Source organism: Netta rufina (assembly GCF_964035555.1).
Source record: "Netta rufina genome assembly, chromosome: 3".
NCBI classification, from domain to species: domain Eukaryota; kingdom Metazoa; phylum Chordata; class Aves; order Anseriformes; family Anatidae; genus Netta; species Netta rufina.
In genome coordinates, this window is record NC_140125.1 from 52,171,769 (window position 1) to 52,191,684 (window position 19,916).

General features: G+C 35.8%; 1 protein-coding gene across 9 annotated transcripts in view; it reads left to right on the plus strand.

Moving 5' to 3' along the window:
- STXBP5 (syntaxin binding protein 5) overlaps positions 1 to 19,916 on the plus strand; it is a 111,551-nt gene that overhangs the window by 26,390 nt on the left and 65,245 nt on the right. For all 9 annotated transcript variants that reach the window (XM_084283522.1, XM_084283524.1, XM_084283525.1 and 6 more), the window contains exons 3-6: positions 3,296 to 3,377; positions 4,357 to 4,457; positions 14,683 to 14,817; positions 16,079 to 16,142. In XM_084283522.1, the coding sequence (XP_084139648.1) occupies positions 3,296 to 3,377; positions 4,357 to 4,457; positions 14,683 to 14,817; positions 16,079 to 16,142 (382 nt within the window). The remainder of the gene's footprint in view (positions 1 to 3,295; positions 3,378 to 4,356; positions 4,458 to 14,682; positions 14,818 to 16,078; positions 16,143 to 19,916) is intronic.

Below are 19,916 nucleotides of genomic sequence, written 5' to 3' on the forward strand. Positions count from 1 at the left end.
GATTAAAATTTACATAAACTTACTCTTAATGCTGCGGATGTACTGATATCTAGAGAGGGAACTGGTTGAGATGTCCTGCAAAATGCTAAAGGATTGTTGGTCAAAAGTTCAAGTATTCTTAACTAGTGAATACAAATTTCAATATTATAATAGTGCTTCTAGAAAATACTTGCAGCAGAAAGTGCTTGAAGCCAACGTTTGAGGGATAGAGCTTGTGAAGGCTGGAGTAACTTGAAGAATCTGTGGGTTTCTCTGGGTCATGCTCTCATACTCTGGGTCATACTCTTGTTTTAAGGCAAGGTAGCTATAAAGCCTCAATTCCTTCACCACCCACAATTTATTTGAAACAAGTGTTGCATATTTAAATTGGAAGCTGATGTTCAGTGGAGGTGTTTGGGAAATCTTTTTTTTTTTGTTAGAAAACTGTGTCAGTGCAGATAAATAATTGACAAATCATAAAATTCGGTTCTTGTAAACATGTGAATTTCACTTTCGGAGAAGGCTTTGACTATTTCTATGAGAAATTGTGAATTTAAGTAAATGCAGAAACATGAAGTAAACCAACTAATTGACTCTGAAATTTCTGTTATTGTGGGGGTTTCCTTTTTCTTGCCTGGCAGTTTGTAAAAGCACTGCTGCTACATTAAAAGTACCCTGAGTTTGTGAAGTACCCTAATCTGTGGGGGAGGGGAACGTGGATTTTAAGCTTCCTATTTATATTAAGAGCTATGACATGGTAGTGGAATATGGAACTGGCTGATGACGCTTCTGTGCAGGAAACATACTGATAAGAATGTAAAATACAAGGGGAAAAAACAGGTGAAGCAAGCTGGCTCTTTAAGCCCTTCCACTCCAGAACAAAATTAAATTACTAATTCTGTTCAGGGAAGAAAGCTGGAATTAAGTTTGGATTATTCAACATCTGTTTAGTATATCTCTTATCACTTGGCTGGATGTTATATGGATTCATTAAGCTAAGAGAAGAAAGTGGTTGAAGTAGAAAAGGTAAAACACTGAGGTCTGTTGAAGCAGACTTGTTCCTACTTCAGTTCTGCTTGCATTACATCTTGTTATTTAGAAGCTGAGTGGGAGATCTGTGTTTGAGCTTTAATTTGCATGAAACTTAGTAGTTACTTCAGCCTTTCCACTTTTCACTGGTGTGAATGTATATTTTATATATATAAATATTTGTGAGGTGTGGGTGGTGCATTATAAATTAATGTGCTACACAGCTGAGCTCCACCACAGCTACTCTCTCAGTCCTGCTCCTCAAAGGAAAAAAGCAGAGAAAATGTGATGGAAAGGGCTCAAAGGTTGAGATAAGGACAGGGAGATCATTCAACAATTATCATCATGGGCGAAACAGACTCAGCATAGGGAGATTAATATAATTTATTGCCTACCACTAGTGGACTAGAACACTGAGAAAATAAAAGCAAACTGAAAACACCTTCCCCCCATCCATCCTCTTCTGCCTCCTCCCGTGAGAGGCACAGAGGAACAGGGAATGGGGCTGCGGCCAGTTCCTGACGCTTGGTTTCTGCCCCCGCTCCCCGTGGGGTCCCTCCCATGGGATGCCGTCCTTCCCCAACTGAGCCTGCGGAGGCTGCCCACAGGCAGCAGCTCTCCAAGCACTGCTACCACACGGCTCCTTGCCATGGGGTCCATCCATCCCCCAGGAGCAAACTGCTCCAGCATGGGTTCCCCACAAGTGGGTGGCAGCTCCTCCCAGACCTCCTGCTCCTGCATGGGCTCCTCTCCACGGGCTGCAGCGTGGAGATCTGCTGCATGTGGGACCCATGGGCTGCAGGGGGACAGCCTGCTCCTCCAGGGGCCTCTCCACAGGCCTCAGGGGGACTGTTGCTGCGTGCCTGGAGTACATCCTGCCCTCCTTCTGCACTGGCTTTGGGGTCTGCAGGGCTGGCTCTCACTCATCTCTTCCAGCTGCTGTTTTGCAGCAAGTTTTATTCCCTTTCTCAAATCTGTTTTCAGAGTTGTAACCAGCATCACAATTGGCTTGGCTCTGGCCAGCAGCAGGTCCTCTTTTGGAGCTGGCCCTTACTTGCCATGGGGCAGCTGCTGGACCCTTGTCACAGAGGCCACCGCTGCAGTCAGTCCCCCTGTTACCAAGCCCTTGCCATGTAAACCAAATACAATTATGTACTGTATATATTGTTATATATATACTTTTTAAAAGGTTATTTATATTCACTTTTGCTGTGATCAACAATTTCTCAGTAAACAGAAAGCTTGAAGAATGGGTGAGAATAGTAATGTTTTATTAATTTCTACTGTTTACTGAGAGAACAAATTGTACATTGTTTTCCCTGATTTGCATATGTCTTCTATTCTCCTGTTTTAAACAGGCATATTGGGAAGGTGTTCAGCTCTTTGGCAAATTATTCTCTGTGAACTCTGTTTGTACTGTAATGATGGTATACTGACTGTTTCACGTAATTCATTTGGACTTGTGTTATTTCTGTTCCTTCTCCTAGAGGTTGGAAAATTTCCTTAATTTCATGACAGAAGAAAGAGGATAACCAAACTGGAAATACAAAGTCTTTGCAACTAATAAATTAATCTAGTTTCTAGATAAGGAAGAATCTGTGTTGTTACCCTTCAATTTGATATTCATTATAAAAGTAGAGGACTGATTTATGTGTAGGAGTGAAAATGAGCACACTTTTGTTATCTCATAGTTGGTATGAATCCAGGAAATCTTGATACAGAGATACTGGAAATTTACATTTATACATAATTTACCATTGACTCCTCCATATTTTGGCTACTGATCTTTTTATCTCTGTCATAGCACATTTTCTTTTAATATGCCTTGCATTATTCAGCTCTTCTTTCATCTGTAAGTAGCATCTAAAAATGAGAGAAAGCTCCTTTAGCACTTAAATAAAAAAAAAAAAAGATTTTGATTGTGATGTTTATTTAAATTAACTTTCTTTTATACTAGTCCTGATATTTAACACTACTAAAATAACTGCTTCATCATCCTCCATTGTGTTCTCGTTGACAAGGGATCCTTTAAATAAATGTGGTAAGTTTAGCAGTTATACATAATTTTCCTACTTCATGGGGATAAATAAAATGGGCCTTTCAACTGTTGTTACTCTGTTTATGAATTTTTTCAGTGATCGTTAAGGTCTATGTGGTTAAATATTTTGAGTGCACTAGCTAGAAGCAGGATGTTAGTCTGTTTGAACATGATATTAGTGATGTTGATAACATTTTTCTTTTTCCTACATTGCATACAACAATTATTCCTTAACAGTACCAATTTCAGCTTTGGTCGGCCAGGAGTGGAATGTTACTGCCAGCATGACAGTGGAGCTGCAGTAATCCAGCTTCAGTTTCTGATTAACGAGGTTAGTAAAATGATGTTTATATTCCATAATTTTGAGAAGATACAAAGTACGTTTTCTTCAACTTCTCATTAAGAAAACATCAAAATACAAATCCTATTCACACTTAGAATCATTTTTGTTAAACAGTGATAACAATTAAGGTACCTTTATTTAATCACATAAATTGCTAGACTAACTGCTGAAACTGGCTGTCTCTGGAGTGCTCCTGCTATAGGCAAGAACTGTTTTGCTAGGAAAATTTATTCGTGTCATTAGATGTAGAGCTTAGGGAAATGGTTTAGTGGGGACTGTTAGCGTTAGGTCAGAGGTTGGACTCGATGATCTTGAGGTCTCTTCCAACCTAGAAAATTCTGTGATTCTGTGATTCTATGTTATCCCTTACAGTAATAAAATATGCTTTTAATAGTGCCAACAGTTTCAGTGGGTTGTTAATTTTATTTTGATTGCTACTGTTTTAGATGTGAGCTGGGCAAAGATCCCTAATCTAATCCCTCAGTAATTTCGGATGTGTTTTTTCTAGAAATATTGCAGCTGAGACCCGACAGTAATGCTTTTCTTAAACCAGCTATCGCCAGATTTCTAGAGGGATTTCTAGCTCAGAGGAATGCTGAAATTAAGTATTGCTAACTATGTTGGGGCATAGACACTAGCCACTGAGTTCACTGCTTAATTTCTCTGCAAATTGTGTACGTGAGGGAACTGATGTACTCACACGAGAAAAAGCTTTTTCTTTCCCTTTACCCCTCAGTATAGCACTGAACTAAATGTGTGTGAGTTCAGTGTCATGATCAAATCAGTTACTTTGTTACTACTGTTTGAAACTATCTGCTCTATGATGTTGACATGCATGCTTGTAAATATTGTAATACTGGTAGCAAATATTACATACTTGATATTGATGTTGTAAATACTGTAAATACCATGATTTACAAATACTAGGTTTCTAGAAATAAAGTTTTGCTGAACTTATTTCTAATAGGGAGCTCTTGTGAGTGCCTTGGCTGATGATACCTTACACCTGTGGAACTTACGTCAGAAGAGACCTGCTATACTTCATTCGCTCAAGTTTAACCGAGAACGGTAGGAATTGGACTATTTTTGCTTTGCTCATTACCGTCACACTGTGTAAGTGGGAGATTGGATTTATTATAGCAGTACAACTAATAAATAGTTAAAAATTGTAACTGGATTTACTTTAGGATTGACTTCCAGGTTGCTAGCGTCCAAATTGCTTATAAGTAGACACACCATATGTCTGCTAACTCGAGATTACTTCTCTATTATTGTGAGCATTGTTTTGCTGAACAACAATATTCCTGTCTTTATCAAGTGGAGGGAAAAAAGACTGTTAGTTTGTCTCCAAAGGAATTTTTGGAACAGAAGTGTTAGTTTTCCTAGTGCCTTGTTAATACATACAGTCTCCATTTTTGAAGGCTTTCTGAGATATATTTCTATCATTTTTCTTCAAGTTTTTTTAGGAAGTAGTTTTTTTCTTGCCAGATTAGGTACAGTCTCAATTGGAATGTTATGTGTACTTCTTGAGCAGTGTGTTTCTGAACTGGACTTCTTAGAGAGCTGAGAGGAGCCTAGCAAGAATGCACAGTAGTCTGTGACCTGTACCTCTGAATAGGGCGGGAAAGCAGTAGGCTTTAAGTAATAGGTAGTGCGAAAGAGGAAGGTTTAAATACCTACGTGAAACCTTCTGATGTAATGTCATATGAAATGCTACAGTAGACTGTTGGGTGGATTGTGGAGTAACCTTGTAGTTTTAAAGAACAGACCATAAACAGGTTTGTCAGGAATGACACAGAAGCAGATTGTTTTTTCTGGGGTAGAGGATTAAGTGAGTCCCAAGTCCCTTTTGAGGTTGTTTTCGTGATTGTGATGCACAACTATTACGCACAAAATGGAAAGTTCTGCTTACAAAGCAAGATTCTTTGCAGTCTGAAACAAAGCATTGGACAGCAGCATGTAACTAATGCTTTAAAATGGGTGTCTGAGAAGGTGACTGTGTGTGAATCAGTTGGAAGCTGTTTTAGAGTCTTAGATGTACATATAGCTTAGTTTAAACAGTGGAAATCTTAAACTGTCATTTTGCTCTAAATGGGGTATTCTCACAAGCAAAACCTGTCATAGGCAGTTGAGCTTTGTCTGCCATTCACAGAACAGGCTAAGGGAAAAGTCTAGATAACTCACATTTCTTGAGTAGCAGTACTAGTTATTAGTTTTGGGCAGACTACTGATTTTCAAAAAAAAAAAAAAAAAAAGCTGTGCCTTGCTGAAATACGTAGCGAGATCATCCTAATTATCAAGAGTGGTGAAGATAAAGTTTCTGAGACAAGGGTTATTCTTGTAGTAATTTTAATCTTAAAGTATCCATCATTATAACTTACAGAAGTAGCCAGAACACTTAAGGTCCCCAAGCCACCAATGTCACCAGCCATTTATTAAGTCATGCTGGATGACGGTTACATATGTTTTCCAACAGTTTTCTTTTGGCTAATTCATAAAATGAAGCTTTATTTTATAAAGTGCAATCTCATTAGAAGGGAATTATTTTGATTCTGAACTTTAGAAAATTGCAAATTCATTGCTGAATAATTCTATTTAGTTGGTTTTAGTAACTTAGAGCCATTAGTGTTATTACTACTCCTAATAGGTTTGTTATGTTATGTGAATTTGAAGTAGTTGACTTTGTTTGGGTCAGTTTTATGTTGTGTATTAGCTACGAAGTTAATTAAGAAGAGTGTTCATGAAAAAAACTGAACACTCAATTAGCAAGTGCAAAGATGTTAGGTACCTAATTAATAAAACGGTTTTAAATAATTTATGATTTGGGGTTAAGATTTTCTCATAAGGATAATTAACTTCTCAACCATTAATTATTAAGATATTAAATATTAAAACTGAGCCTCATAGTAATGTTTTCCAATGATGCTTCACTTTGCCAGCTTGCACTTTGTAGGGATTTTCAGTATCTTGGAAATCAGTTTGGGTAAAAGAAAATAAATGAATGGGAAAATGTCCTTGGAGGAGAAATCAAGTCAAATCTTACTAAATAACTGAATCAATTGCTTTGGTTATATCAGTATTTGTCTTAGAACTCCAGATGCAAAGGCTTAAAATTATTCGCCTGATTGGGAGTACCTGGAAGTGTGTTGACATTGCAGAAAAACAGTATTTGTATTCTACTTAAAGAGTTTAACTCAGTATGTCAAGGGGCAGGTTTTCTCCAGATTCTGTTTTCAAATTGGATTTTGATGTATAAGGATTTGATGTGATTTATAAAGTTGTTTGTCGCATAGAAAGCTAACTGAAACAGTTTAAACAGTTTATGCTACTCAGATTAAAAGATATATTTTTAAACCTATTCTTGAATGTTTTGAAAAAGAGGAGGGGGGAGAAAAAAGGTAGGGGTATGGTGCATTATTGAATTCTTTCTTCTCCTGGTATAGCCTTTTACCAGCTTTGGTTAATTCCCTGGTTTTAGCCGTACACATGAATGTGCTCTTAGCTTAATGATGATATTTCCAGAACTTGTATTTGTCTCACCTGTTGGTGATGTATTTTGACTATCTTTATTTTAGGCCTGTTTTGAGCAGATCAAAACAAGGAAACAAAAATTGACACATCTTGTTTATAAATTCTTATGTTAAATATTTCTGATACAAAGGAAAACAATAACAATAACCTGAAGTATTGAATTACCTGTAAACCAATTAAGAATGCAGCCTCTAGTATGTGACTGGGAAGTGTTCTGGATTCTTGCTTTTCTGCTCATGAATTTTAAGAATGGAGATTAAGAGTTTTACATGAGTGTTACCCATTACAGACTTCATTCTTATCAGTGAAAAATACCCTCATTGGGTAACTTGCAGCTTTTCAGTTTTGAACAAAATGTTTCTTTAAAAGTAGCGGCCAGGAGTCTTTAAAGACTCCGCTTTCTGTTGAACCTGTAAATGAGTCTTACTATCTGTAAGTAAGAATTTGGTCATTTAATAAATTCATAGCTGCCTATTGTATCAGTGCTGGTGAGTAATCTGAAACAAGTCTTTTTTGACCTGGTGACTGATGAACTTGTATAACAAATTAAAAAAATAATGGCAGATATCAGAAATACAAAACAAGCTAGTTTTGCAAGTTTTCTAGCCTTTTGTTCTTGTCACATTTGTGTGGGTTTTGCAGCTGCTCCATGTTCTAGTTACTAAACAAAAGTTAGAAGATATTAAACCAATATAATGCTGAGCTTGGCCACTGCTCCTTGACTGTGGGAAGGAGGAAGAGGGGCCAGAAGAAAATGCGTAATGGTGCTTACATGGAGGGCTGGGTTGCTTGCGTGCAAATTAATGTGTTAGTATCTCCTTGTGAAATACACGTTTCAGAGTGTGAACTTATTAGTATCCTAGATTTTATGCATTGCTAAGATTTTTTTTTCAGTGAGTGGCAATAGTTTTTGTCATCTATGTACCTGTATAAACTTGAAAATATGCCAGCTTAATGTAGGACATGAAAAATTTGTTTTGTAACCTGACTTGCATCTTTCCTGAGCTGCCTGTGATTCCGTGCCTTAATGCAGAAACAAATGTTCCACTTGCTTTGTGGCTTAGCGTAAAGACAAGAACCAAAATCACAGCATAAAAATAGAACCAAGTGTTTAGTGTACCAGTGCTTTGCATATCGATCATTGAATGCATTGAGAGCAGTTTAATTTTTAATATGTCACCTTCTGTGCTGTAGGATTTAAATGGTCTTTCTCGGCATGAAACTGCATGATTTGGAGTTACCAAATTGTTTTAAGTATTGCTGCCTTTGTACTCTGAAAAACAGCCACTTCACATTTGTATTTAAAACACAAACTCTGCACTGTGTGTGAAAAATCCCACTTGTATTTACTCTTTACTAACAGATAGGATTTTGGACTTTTATTATGACACATACCTCACGTTGTAAGATACTGTAAATTTGTACTCAGGCCACGCATTACCAGGCATTAGTTGAAAGGATTTCTCTCTGCTTCCACCTCACTGAATTTATAAACTGACCAATTCTGCCACTTTGTGGATAGCAGGAAGACATACAGGATTTTTTTTTTTGCCTTTGAGAAGAGATTATGATAGACTTTTTTTTCCTCCCTTTTCTGTGTATTAGTATCAGTTGTGCTTCCACCATTTATTTGGGGGGCTGTTTTTTTCCCCCCACCTTGACCTATATGCTTTGAGGTAGGATTATAGTATAACTGGAAAGATGCACATCCATACAATACTTCTGAGAAATTGAATGTTTGGACTCTGAGTTAATAATATACTGAGTATAGATCTGACATATGACACATAGCTAAGTTTTTCACCCTTTTTCTAAAGCTGGCTTATTTTTCAAGATCAAAATGAAATGATCATCTGTTTTTATGATGTCATATAAGACCATTTTTTCCTGTTGGGCTTAAAGTTACTTAATGGTGATCCACTAGAGGACATACTTGAGTTCCATCTTGCTTCAAGAAGTTAGTAAGGGAAAAGGAGCTCTTCAACTGTCTGGGTTTGCTGCGGGTCTGAATGTCTCATTTGTGCAAGATCAAATTCCTTTGAAAAATGTTTTCTGGAGGCCATGCGGTGCATTCTCTGTCCCATGTGTTGGTGCGGTTGATGGAGCTACAATTGTGTGTTTTCTTCTTCTGCTGCCTTTGGCATTGAGGCAGAACTGAAATACTGAGTCCTATTACTCTGAGACTATAGGTTTCTATGAAACAGTTTTTAAAACCTGTCTCCACTGTCCAATTACCATTTTTCCCTGTACACCAATGATTTTTGCAGTGCTGTGAGCCACATAATGACCAACTGCCACATTCCTAGGTTGAATTCAACCTCTAGTCTTTTTGCCCTGCCTGCCTGGCAGACTTTTCCTCACCAGTGATGAGCATAGCTCTTCTTTCTCCTATGGGAAATTTACATTTCCAATGTGGCCATTTTATAAATCCTCATATATAACTTCCAAGAATAAATGTTTAGCCTGAACTGCTTGTGTTATAGCAAGCTACCTGACTGATGCCAAACATGGTGGTTATTCCTTGAGTATAGAAACTCTAAAAGTGAGCCTCTATCTGGAATGATGTATAAAAGGCCTTAATATTGATTGCATCAGTCATGGCATTCTTCCATTTTATTATTGTTCTCAGATTTTGCTTCCCCAATACCACATTTTGACATCACTAGTGTACAGAAGAAGTCAGATACTGAGTGTAAGTCGATGTAATAGTGATGTCAGTCAACATCAGAGCCAGGTGATCATATTTGGAGAAGAATCATTGAGAGTGCTGTTACGTGATATAGATAGAATTAAAGTACCTAGGCCAGTTTGTATGATGTACTACCTTTACCAACATGGCCTTTTTAGGGAAAATTTTGGGGGGCATTGAAGAACAATTCTTCCTCTGCCTGTGCTTCCTGCCCCTTCAGGCCTTTTTCATACAAGTAGGCATATAAAACCTCTTGCAGTTAACAAATCTGGAAATAACCCCTTGGCAGAAGTATGGGAAAAATCACAGCTACTGCTTGGTTCCATGTGAAAGTCACTGTGACAATGGCTCTTTGTTTTGTGCCCATTAAATACTTGACACAGGGACCACAGACATGGAGTCTGGTCTAGTATATGACTTAAACTTTTCAGTCTCGGAATTTTGTGCTGACTATCCAATGTATGATAGCTTGGAGAGAGATGTATGCAGAAGGCGACTGATAGCTTACCCCTTTTCTTAGAAAAAAACATGTTGCATATACACAAATTTGAGCAGCTAATGTAATTGCACAAACTGAAGACTTATAATGATAGCGTGAGGTTCTAGAAATAGGTTTAGTGTCTTAAAAATAAAACCTGTTATCAGCATTTGACATTCATCAAAGTATTTGTCACTGTGCTTTGTTAAAGCAGTGGAAAATTCTGAAGAACATAATACTTCATAATGCAGCAGACTAAGGAAAGGTAAAGATTAATTTAGAAGGATGTTTATTGTCATAATAATACACTTAACTTTTTTTTTTTTTTACTTACTAGTTCCCTTAAGTGGAAGAATTAGGCTGTTGGCATATTAATTTAATAAACTCTATTCTTTGAGATTTCTATAATTAAATTCCTCTAGGGAATACTGTAATTTGCTATAATTATTTATATATGCTGTGACACAACCACAATCAAAATTTTAACTAATTTTGACATTGTAAGAAAATACATGGTCTGCGGTTACGAAAAAATCTTTTCAGTGGGTTTCCAAATGGCTGCTTAAAGACTCCTGTCACTGCTAATGCTCTCCCATAAGCAACAACACAAAATACATCCTGAGTGCAGTAAAAATATTTAAAAAAAAAAATAAAATATTTTGAGGGTTAGGGTTTTTCTCTTATCAGCATTTTCCACTGCTAGTGCAACGCTGTATTCTGTGTATAACTGTTTTCTTGAGAAATAGTGGTTAAACTCTGATAAATACATTTCACAGGAAAGCTTCTTCTTGGGTTCTGTTAGCTTGTTGCAGGGGGAGGTTGAGAGCACGTACAGTGGCTTTGTGAATGTGTATGCAGTAAGGAAGTAGAATTAATGCTTCTAGAAAAGTACGGATACGTTAGAATTTGGGACTATGCTGACTGTTTTGGGCTTGCATAGCAGTACCTCATCTAGGCAGTGATGTTAGCATATATTAAAGTCATTGTATATCTCAGATTGGAGAAAAACTCTTTAAAGCATTGTTTTCTTCTATAAAGGGATTCAAAATATTTGGAATAAAGCACGATACTTGTATTATGGCAAAAGTTCCATCAGCTTCACAGAATGTACTAGATGAGATAGCAGAAATTTCTTAAGAGATAGCACGATAAATTTATTGTGCCATGTACGAACTGCCTGCAGAAGCCTGCTTTCTCTCATCACTTGCTCATGCAGTCCCATTTTTGAGCTGTCTCTTTGGATGCACAAAACTAGTCTTTTTTTTTTTTTATGGATGCCTTTCTCATGGTATTTTTTGGTCAGAATGGTTTGATACAGGAAAGAATGTGTACTGCTCTTGACTGTTATTAGGCAGTTGGAATTTGTGTTCAAGAAAGGCTCGCAAAGAAATTTCACTTCGGTTTGGTGCATCTGTAGGGCTTTCAATCTCTGCCCAACCACTGGTTCTTCTCTACATTAGTGTATGTATCCCTTTGTGTGTAAGGAGAGAAGGAGAATAATGCCTTAGTTTTGGAAATTGGCAGGGCATAGTATGGCAGTTTCTACTTCTGTGAATCATATATGCGTTAGGGACAGAGTATCTAATATCATATTCTAATCGTATCATGACAGAAATAAAGATTTCTGGAGGAAAGTCTGCATTTTTAAGGAAAAAAAATGCCCTGTTCTTGGCCAGAAGGGAGCTGCCTGATTACCAGGAAGACCTTGAAACTTGTTTTCATCTCCCAAAGCAAGTCTAAATCTCTTGCAGACCCAACTCCAATTTAAAATGAAATAAGCTAGGTGACATAGTTATATGTTAACGTGTCAATGCGGTTTCTCTGGTTGTTAAGATGGTCATAGCTTCACTGAATTTATTTTCTAAGGGGGTTATAAATTTTCCAGCCATTGTTTAAAATCTGCTTAGTGTCTTAGGTGAAGCCTTAAACACTGAAGAGAAGAGAAACTCAGTACATGGACCATAATGTTGGAAATGTTATTCTGTAAATTGAATGCAAAAATAAATGCAGTTATCTGAAATGAATCAAATAGATGAAAATTTAATAGAATTTCTGAAAATTGGAAGGTATACTTTTATCTCAGAAAGAAAATGGAGTAATAGCAGTGATTCTTTCATCATTGCAGCTTCAGCACAGTGAATTCCATTTGGACTTAGCTAGTCATCAGTTCTATGAACCATGAAAGCTCCAAAAGAATATTTTTTAGTTGTATAAACATCATGGAAGACTTTCTGATTGTGGAAGACTGCTAAAAGCACACTTTGAAGGTTGGGTTGGGAACACTGTTTTAAATGTACCTATACTTACAATTCTGAAGTCATTTGCCTCCTGACTTTGAGATTTAGTAAAGCTACTAGATCAAATGTAACTTACTCTTGGTGTGGAAGTATTTCACTGCTTGCTAACTGTTGACAAAAGTAATCTCTGCTGCACAGAGAAGACATTGAGTATGGCTGAAGAGTGCAAAAAGTATTCCAGAAAGGTATCAAGAGTATTGAGGAGTTGAACGCTTTTCTTTTACCTTCAAGTGTTGCCCTTTCATTATAGCAATTGAAATTGCAGCCCAAAATTATATTTCTGTCCACCTTTAAATGCCATGAAATAGATTTTAGTTTTTGGTTGTGTTGTTTTTATTTTTAGAATGAGTGTTGGGCAACTATAGGTGACAATATTAACTCACAGATCAACATAGATATACCCGTGACCCTGCTCTTGAATATTCTTTCTGGCTGCTAGGCCACAAGTTTAGATCCAGCTGATGCGGCTGCCAGCTTTTTTCTGGCACATGGAGTGCCAGGAAAAAAATCTATAGCATTGCAGAATGCTGAAAGTTTGCTTTACCTCCTGCCTCACGCTGCCTTTCTTCACATACCCTGCTGTCCTGCTTACACTGGGAGAGCTTTCTTACTGGGCAGTGGTATTTGGGGTCCTCAATGGTGTGTGTGTACGGATGTATGTTTCTAACTTCCAATAAAATCTGTCTTGTCTTTCTTCCAAGGAAGTTGGTGAAATGCAAGTGCTTCACCTGCAGTGTTTACAGATTACTCTGTAGTAAAAATGTTATAACCTCTACAAGTTCACTGAGTTGGAGCACTTTAAACCTTGCCTAGAGTACTTTTTTCTATGTAACATCAGTGGAAAAAAAAGTGCAGCCTTTGCACTTTAATATTTAAGTACAAGAGCAAAAGAAACCAAGAAAGTCAGAAAATGGATAAATTAAAGATTTGCTTAAGCAATCAGCATTCCCTTGCTGGAAATAAGTGATATAAAAAGTTAAGTGGTGCACTTTGGATCCAGGTAGCGTTACAACAGACACCTTAACTTTTGAAACCTGTAATACAAATTAATGTCTCTTCATCCATCAGTAATTTTTTGCATTGCTGCTGTTAGACTTCGCTTTTGTGCTTGTTAAATGCATATATAGAACATCTAATGCAAAGGATCTAAAGCTGTTCTTTGCGTAAATAATTATTAACAGGCTTGTGAAATGATGCATGGATTTGGCAAGAAGGGAACCCAACTGGGAGAAAATAAGAAAAAATATGTAAAGCTAAGGATTAGCACTGACAAAACAAATTCACGATTAATAATTATTTCAGCTTATCACTGAAACCTTTCTGAAAATCCTAGTTTGATAGTCCAAGGGATTTGTCAGGTTTTTACCATATTGGACATTATCAGATGAAACTGTAAATTCAAAAACATTTTATAGAAATTTTCTAGGGTTTAACTTAGTATTTCTGTTATATAGAAAACTCAAATACTTTAGAAGCTCCAGTTCCTATGCGTACATTATTACCTTTATCAAAAAATTAAACAATAAGCAGAACTCGAGAGGTCAGAAATAAGTAACTTTTAAAATACTACTTCTTGCACTGGAGATACAGTCAGAGGATTTCTGCCAGACATCAGCATTTGGGTTTTGTTCAGCTATTTCTTTCTAGCAACAGAGGTGAAAAATGCGAGATTGGAAATTAAAGTGTGGTTTAAGTAAAATAGTAACACCAACTTTAAATTACTTTTAAAATGAATTTTATTATTTTATAGGTCTTATGGTTGTTAATAGGCTTGCTCTTTGGGGGATACATTGGGTTACGTGTAAACTTATGTTTATTAGGTTACACTTTCTCCCTTTGCTTCATTCACTTGAAGCCAGTTTAAACTGCAGCAAGCTACTTCCTTAACTTAACTAACTTAAGTTTTGTTCTTCAAAACTTGAAATTAGATAGTTTTCAAAGGGAGATTTATAGATTATAACATAAGAGTATTGTGTTTTAAGCTTAAAATGGCAGCTAACTTGGGGAAAAACATTCAATGTGATGATTTTCAATGGCAGTGGTGTGGTTTTTATCTGAAAGACTTTAATAGTCTTAGAATACTTTGGTTTATATTCCATGTTTAGTCTAAATTTTACGTTGTCTGTGGATCTCTGATCAAGTACTGTTTTTGCTATTTTTATCGAACTGTAACTTGTATTTTTTTCCTGTTTGCCTGCTGCATTTGTTCTACTTTTTGGCAATTTAGACATTGAAATACAGGATTTATAAAAAAAAACTTTTCTTTAATCCTCTTTTTCTGGTGGTATTCTTTTTCAGGATAACATTTTGTCATCTACCTTTCCAAAGTAAATGGCTATATGTGGGCACCGAAAGAGGAAACATTCACATTGTCAATGTGGAATCATTTACTCTCTCAGGCTATGTCATCATGTGGAATAAAGCCATTGAACTGTGAGTTCTGTCTAGTATTGTCTGTTAGGGGTGGTGGTGGTGAGGGAAACAGATGTCCAAGTGTCCAAGATGTTTTAAGTTGCAGAATTGACATTCTTATCTAGAACAACCTCCATATTAGTCTCATTGCACCAAATAATGTGGGCAAAGTACATGGGCATGTAAATAACTTTATTTTCATAAAAGTGAAGTGTTAATGTTAACTTGGTGAACTTTTGTTTTTCTAGCTTGTTAAAACTATTTCTGACTTGACTTAAGACTGTGATGCCCAGAACTGTTTAACATCAGCATGTTTTCAGGGATAATTGGATTCAGTAATCCTTGCAGAATATCTTCCAGAGTGTAAAGATATGCATTGTGACAGGGCCGATGCATACTGGCTAAAAATGTAAATTTAAATAAGCCTATTCCAAGAACAAAATACATTTTTTACAGCTATTTCCGTTCTTCCTTCCTTTTTTAATAATAGATTTGTGAACGTAAATGTAGTGGTATGTGGGTGAAAACATACTTATATGCTGCTGTTGCTGTGCTGCTGTTGTTTCTAGAGTGTTATATCTATCTTCAAAACATACATGAAGTCCATCACTTGCCAAAGGCTTTTGGAAAAAAAGCACATCTCTTCATTTGTCAGTCTTCTTTAATATCAAGATAACAATTCTTTAATAGCAAGAAGTCAACATAAAAACATATATTTTTTAATAAACCCCATTTTAATAGTACCCATCTTGAGCAGTATAAAAATTATATAATGGTTAAAAAACAGTTACTCTAATTCTTTTCTCATCACTGAAGAATTAACAGTTTAGAGAGCGTGTCATATTTTCTTGTCTACAAAAGAGCATGTGGAAGAAGGAAGATAGCAGAATGTAGCTTTCCAGTTTGTGCAATTAAAGGAGGCAAAGCTTTATGGAAATAATAACATGGGTTTTGTCTTATCTGTAGCAGCTATTGTTAGTTAGAGTTCAGATAATCTGTGTGTATGCAGGAATACAAGATAAAAGTCTACTGTATGTAGTCTACTGAAATCTTCTGAAGAAAAGTGGCACGTGAAATAGGCATTGTATGAAACGCTACTGATCTTTTTTTAAAAGTGCTTTGTTTCTCCTGATCAACTTTAGGAGATGTTTTAAGATTAATTGATGTCTAGATGTTTCAATATGAGAGTAAATATAGTTTTTTAATTACTTGTAATCACCTTATGAGATGTAATTTTGGCAGGGCTATTTTTTTTGCCTAATTGGAATTATTCCTTGTTTAGGTCATCTAAATCTCACCCAGGACCTATTGTTCACATCAGCGACAATCCAATGGATGAAGGAAAGGTAAGATACGTTTGAAGGCTTTTCACCAAACTATTTTTCAAGTGAGACTTCAAAAAAAAAAAAAAAAAGGAAATAAATCCGACTGCTTTTAAGGAGGGATTAAGTAGATGAGGACAATGTTGGATGCATGAAGGAAGACTAAATCAAGGTGTTAGGCTCTGAAATATGAAGTAAAGTACAGACATGAATATAGGAAACACTGCTAGGGTAGTTGAATGTATCTTGTAATCAGAAACATTTTAAAATACAGGTGAAAGTATTGAATTGCAGAAATCCTTGAAGATATAAGCAAGGAACATTACTACTTGTGGTTAAAAAAAAAAGTTGATTAAAAAAACAACTTGGGATGAAAATTAATAAGCTTTATATTGCCATGGGGCTGTTGTTACTTTTACAACTGTAAAATGCTTTGTGGTCACTGAAGTGTATTTATATAGCTTACTGTGTACTTTATCTTTAGCCAATCCAAGACAGCAATTTTTATGAAGTTCAAGATCTAACCGACAAACTATCACTTAGCAGTATCTAGTGCTTAAAAGTTAACTGGCTTGTAGTACAAAAGAAAAGTCATCTGTAGTAAAACATGCAAGAAAACTACGTATCAGACTTGTATTATCCTTGTGAGATATTGCTAACGTGGTCGTCTTATCTTAACAATAATTTTTGATGGTATACATTCTTGAAGCCCTCACAGAACGTTTATTGTAATGTCCTGTGACACAGCAGCCAACAAGAAGAACCTGAACAATGAAATCATAAGTTCTTTCTTAGAACTTTCTTAGTTCTAGAATAAATCTGCAAGTATTACTGTTTGTTTTTGAGAGACCTCTTGCAAGGCACATGTAAAAATGATATAGAATGAATAACTTAAGTTCATCGTGAAGATTTCATGAATTAAAAATAAAGGCAAGTAGTTAAAACATTTTTCTCTGAGAGCAATGACTGTAATACTAAAACAATACTTTTTTTATACTTTATTTTACACTTCTATAAATAAGTGACCTGCTAGGCAGTTTAATTCAGTGCTTTTTTGGCTGCGTGGCTAATGCCTATTCCACTTGATTTCTTTCTTTACACTGGATGGAACAAGATAGTTGTGCTAGAAAACAATGAATCCTTGGAAACCCTCAAGAATCTGTATAAAGAAATGCTTCCATTTGTGCTGGAACATCTGTTTTTGTTGTATCTGTTTCCTAAGTGCTTTATTCTGTATTGTTACATGCTATAGAATCACTTACACATGATCAAGTGTGTACAGAATGACACCATATATGTTATGGCTTTGCCATAATTCATTCTTCACTTCAGTCATGGTTGCTTTGCTTCAGTTGTCTGACCTCTTTTCTAATCTTTGGATGAGATTGTGACTCTAACCCTTTGAAGGATCTTTAGCCTGTTTAGCTTGCATTGCCTCATAGTTACTTAGTAAATCTAACTGATCTGCTGCAATTTTTGTTCAGGTGTCTTGGTCCACAGTTGAAGAGTAAGCAGGAAGGGTTTTCCTTAATTTTCACAACAGGAAAAAAAAAAAAAAAAAAAAGGTAAAAGGAGGGATTTGAGAAGTATAGTACATATTCATCTCTTCCAAAAGTGTATAGACCCCTTTCAAAACTTTCAAAAACACGGTTATAATTTAGCTAGGTATACCAGAAGAGCTGGTATGTCTAGCCAAATACCGTTTGAGAAAGTTTGTCTCTTCAAACGGATTTTCATTGATTCCTCTCTAGAGCATATATAGATATATTCAGGTATAAGTAATTGAATATATTGATGAATTAAATTCTAAATGTTTATTTGTCAGTGTAATGGCTCAGAAATATTGTAGAGCTTTGAATTCCCAAGAATAAAGAACTTTCGAGGAGAGAGAAAATAATGTTGCTTTCTACTGTTCTACTTGTACAGGAAAAATATTATTGTTTGTGTTTTCTGTTTGATGTGTTAGTGGTGGATAAAACTGAAAAGATTGGGCAATGATAGTGTTGTCTCAGCAGTGATTTGAATATTTTAACAGCATGCTAGTTGTGAGCTTGTAACATAGATGTCTGAGGATTCAGTCCAAAAAGAATTTAACAAGTAGAGCTTTTCCATTCACTTGAAATTCACTGAGGTAAGCATGTAACTATTGGATTTTTCTCTAGGATTTGGTCTGAATTGCACTCCAGAATCATGAACGCTAGATTATAAATGTAATTAAACTATGGTAACTTGAGAAAGACGAGCAATCTATTTAGTATGGTGTATTCTACCCATACTTCATATTTAATTATTGTGAATTAAAGTGAAAGGTGTATTGTTTTTATCAGTTTGAGTGTTCTTTAGTCTTGTAGAATGACCTTATGGTCCTCTTCTTTCCAATTAAAAAAATAAAAATAAAAAAACATCCATAAAAGTAAGCAAAACAAAACAAAGACCTGTGCAGTTGCAAGAATCTGCTGTGTACTTGCTTCTTAAAACTTTCAGGCTCTTAGAAAAATCGTAATGAATAGAAGGCTAAATTCGAAGTTTAAAATAGAAAAATTATAAAATGGCTTATGGTAAGCAGGGTAGTGTAAAATAATAGTATACATGACGATGTAGTGAGGAAAAATATCTAACATTCACTTTTACTGGATCAAACACGCTTAGTGTTTAAGTCATTTTTGTGTTATGTAGCAATGAAATAGAATATATTGTCTGTATGCTGGCTGGAGATCCTCTTTTACATATTGGATAGAACTGAAGACCCTGAAAAACTCAAAATCTTGAAAAGACTGTTCAGGCAAAACCTCTAGGTACAACAATAGACTCATGTAGATCTTTTTCCCTGACTGCAGTGGCATGTATGGAAAGGCAGTGTTTTGTAACCTCTAGTATGAAGATCAGTCCGTGGGGTGCTTCAGCTTACATGAAATAGGCTGTTACAGCAGTGAATAAATATCTGTAGCCAAGTACTCCTTTTCTGTATGTCCTTGCTGGGACAAAAAAAAAAAAGTGGAATTGAAGGCCTGCTGCATAATGCTGCACTTCAGTGTTGCTGAAATGAAGGCTTTCGGAGTAGATCCAACTACTGTAAAATAAGCTAATAAGAAGAACCTTCTTTGATTATATGATAAGTACAAAGGCTGTTACTACTGTTTTATGTTGGCCTTGTTTTGTTTTCATTAAGAGAAGTGTCACTTAAGATAGGAAAACAAAACAGATACTCAGCAATGTGATAATGCAATTATTATGAGCAATTTGGATCTTCATTCCCTGCAGAAATAGTTTTGCTTCTTGAAAAATATGATTTCAAAAAGCATTATTTAATTTCTCTCTACCTTTCCTTTGAACAGCTAATTTTCTTTGTGTTCATTTAGCCAGTTAACTCAATTTTTATTAACATCGGGGAAAGCTTATATTATTTTTTTTTCTTAGAGACAATGAAACAATAACCAGAACTTCAGAAATGAGTGTATTTTTTTCTAACAAATCTAAGCAGAACAAATTCTAGTGATGAAAACATATGTTAGTGAACAAAAAGTGCTTCCCCCAACCATAATTTTCACTCAGGAAAGAATACAATTAGGAAAGTGTTTAATGTTGGGCTTTCTGGAACTCAAAGGGATTTCCAAAGATTCTTCTGAAGATTAAGACAATTTTTTTTCTAACTTTGAATGAATTTCATCATGTAATAATATTGTATTAGCTGGAAGAGAATGATAAACAGTATAAAGTAAGTCTTCAATTTTGAGGTCTTCACAGCTTGTCGCTAACTTCTGGCTTCTCAATTACTTGCGATTGCTTCATCTAGTATTA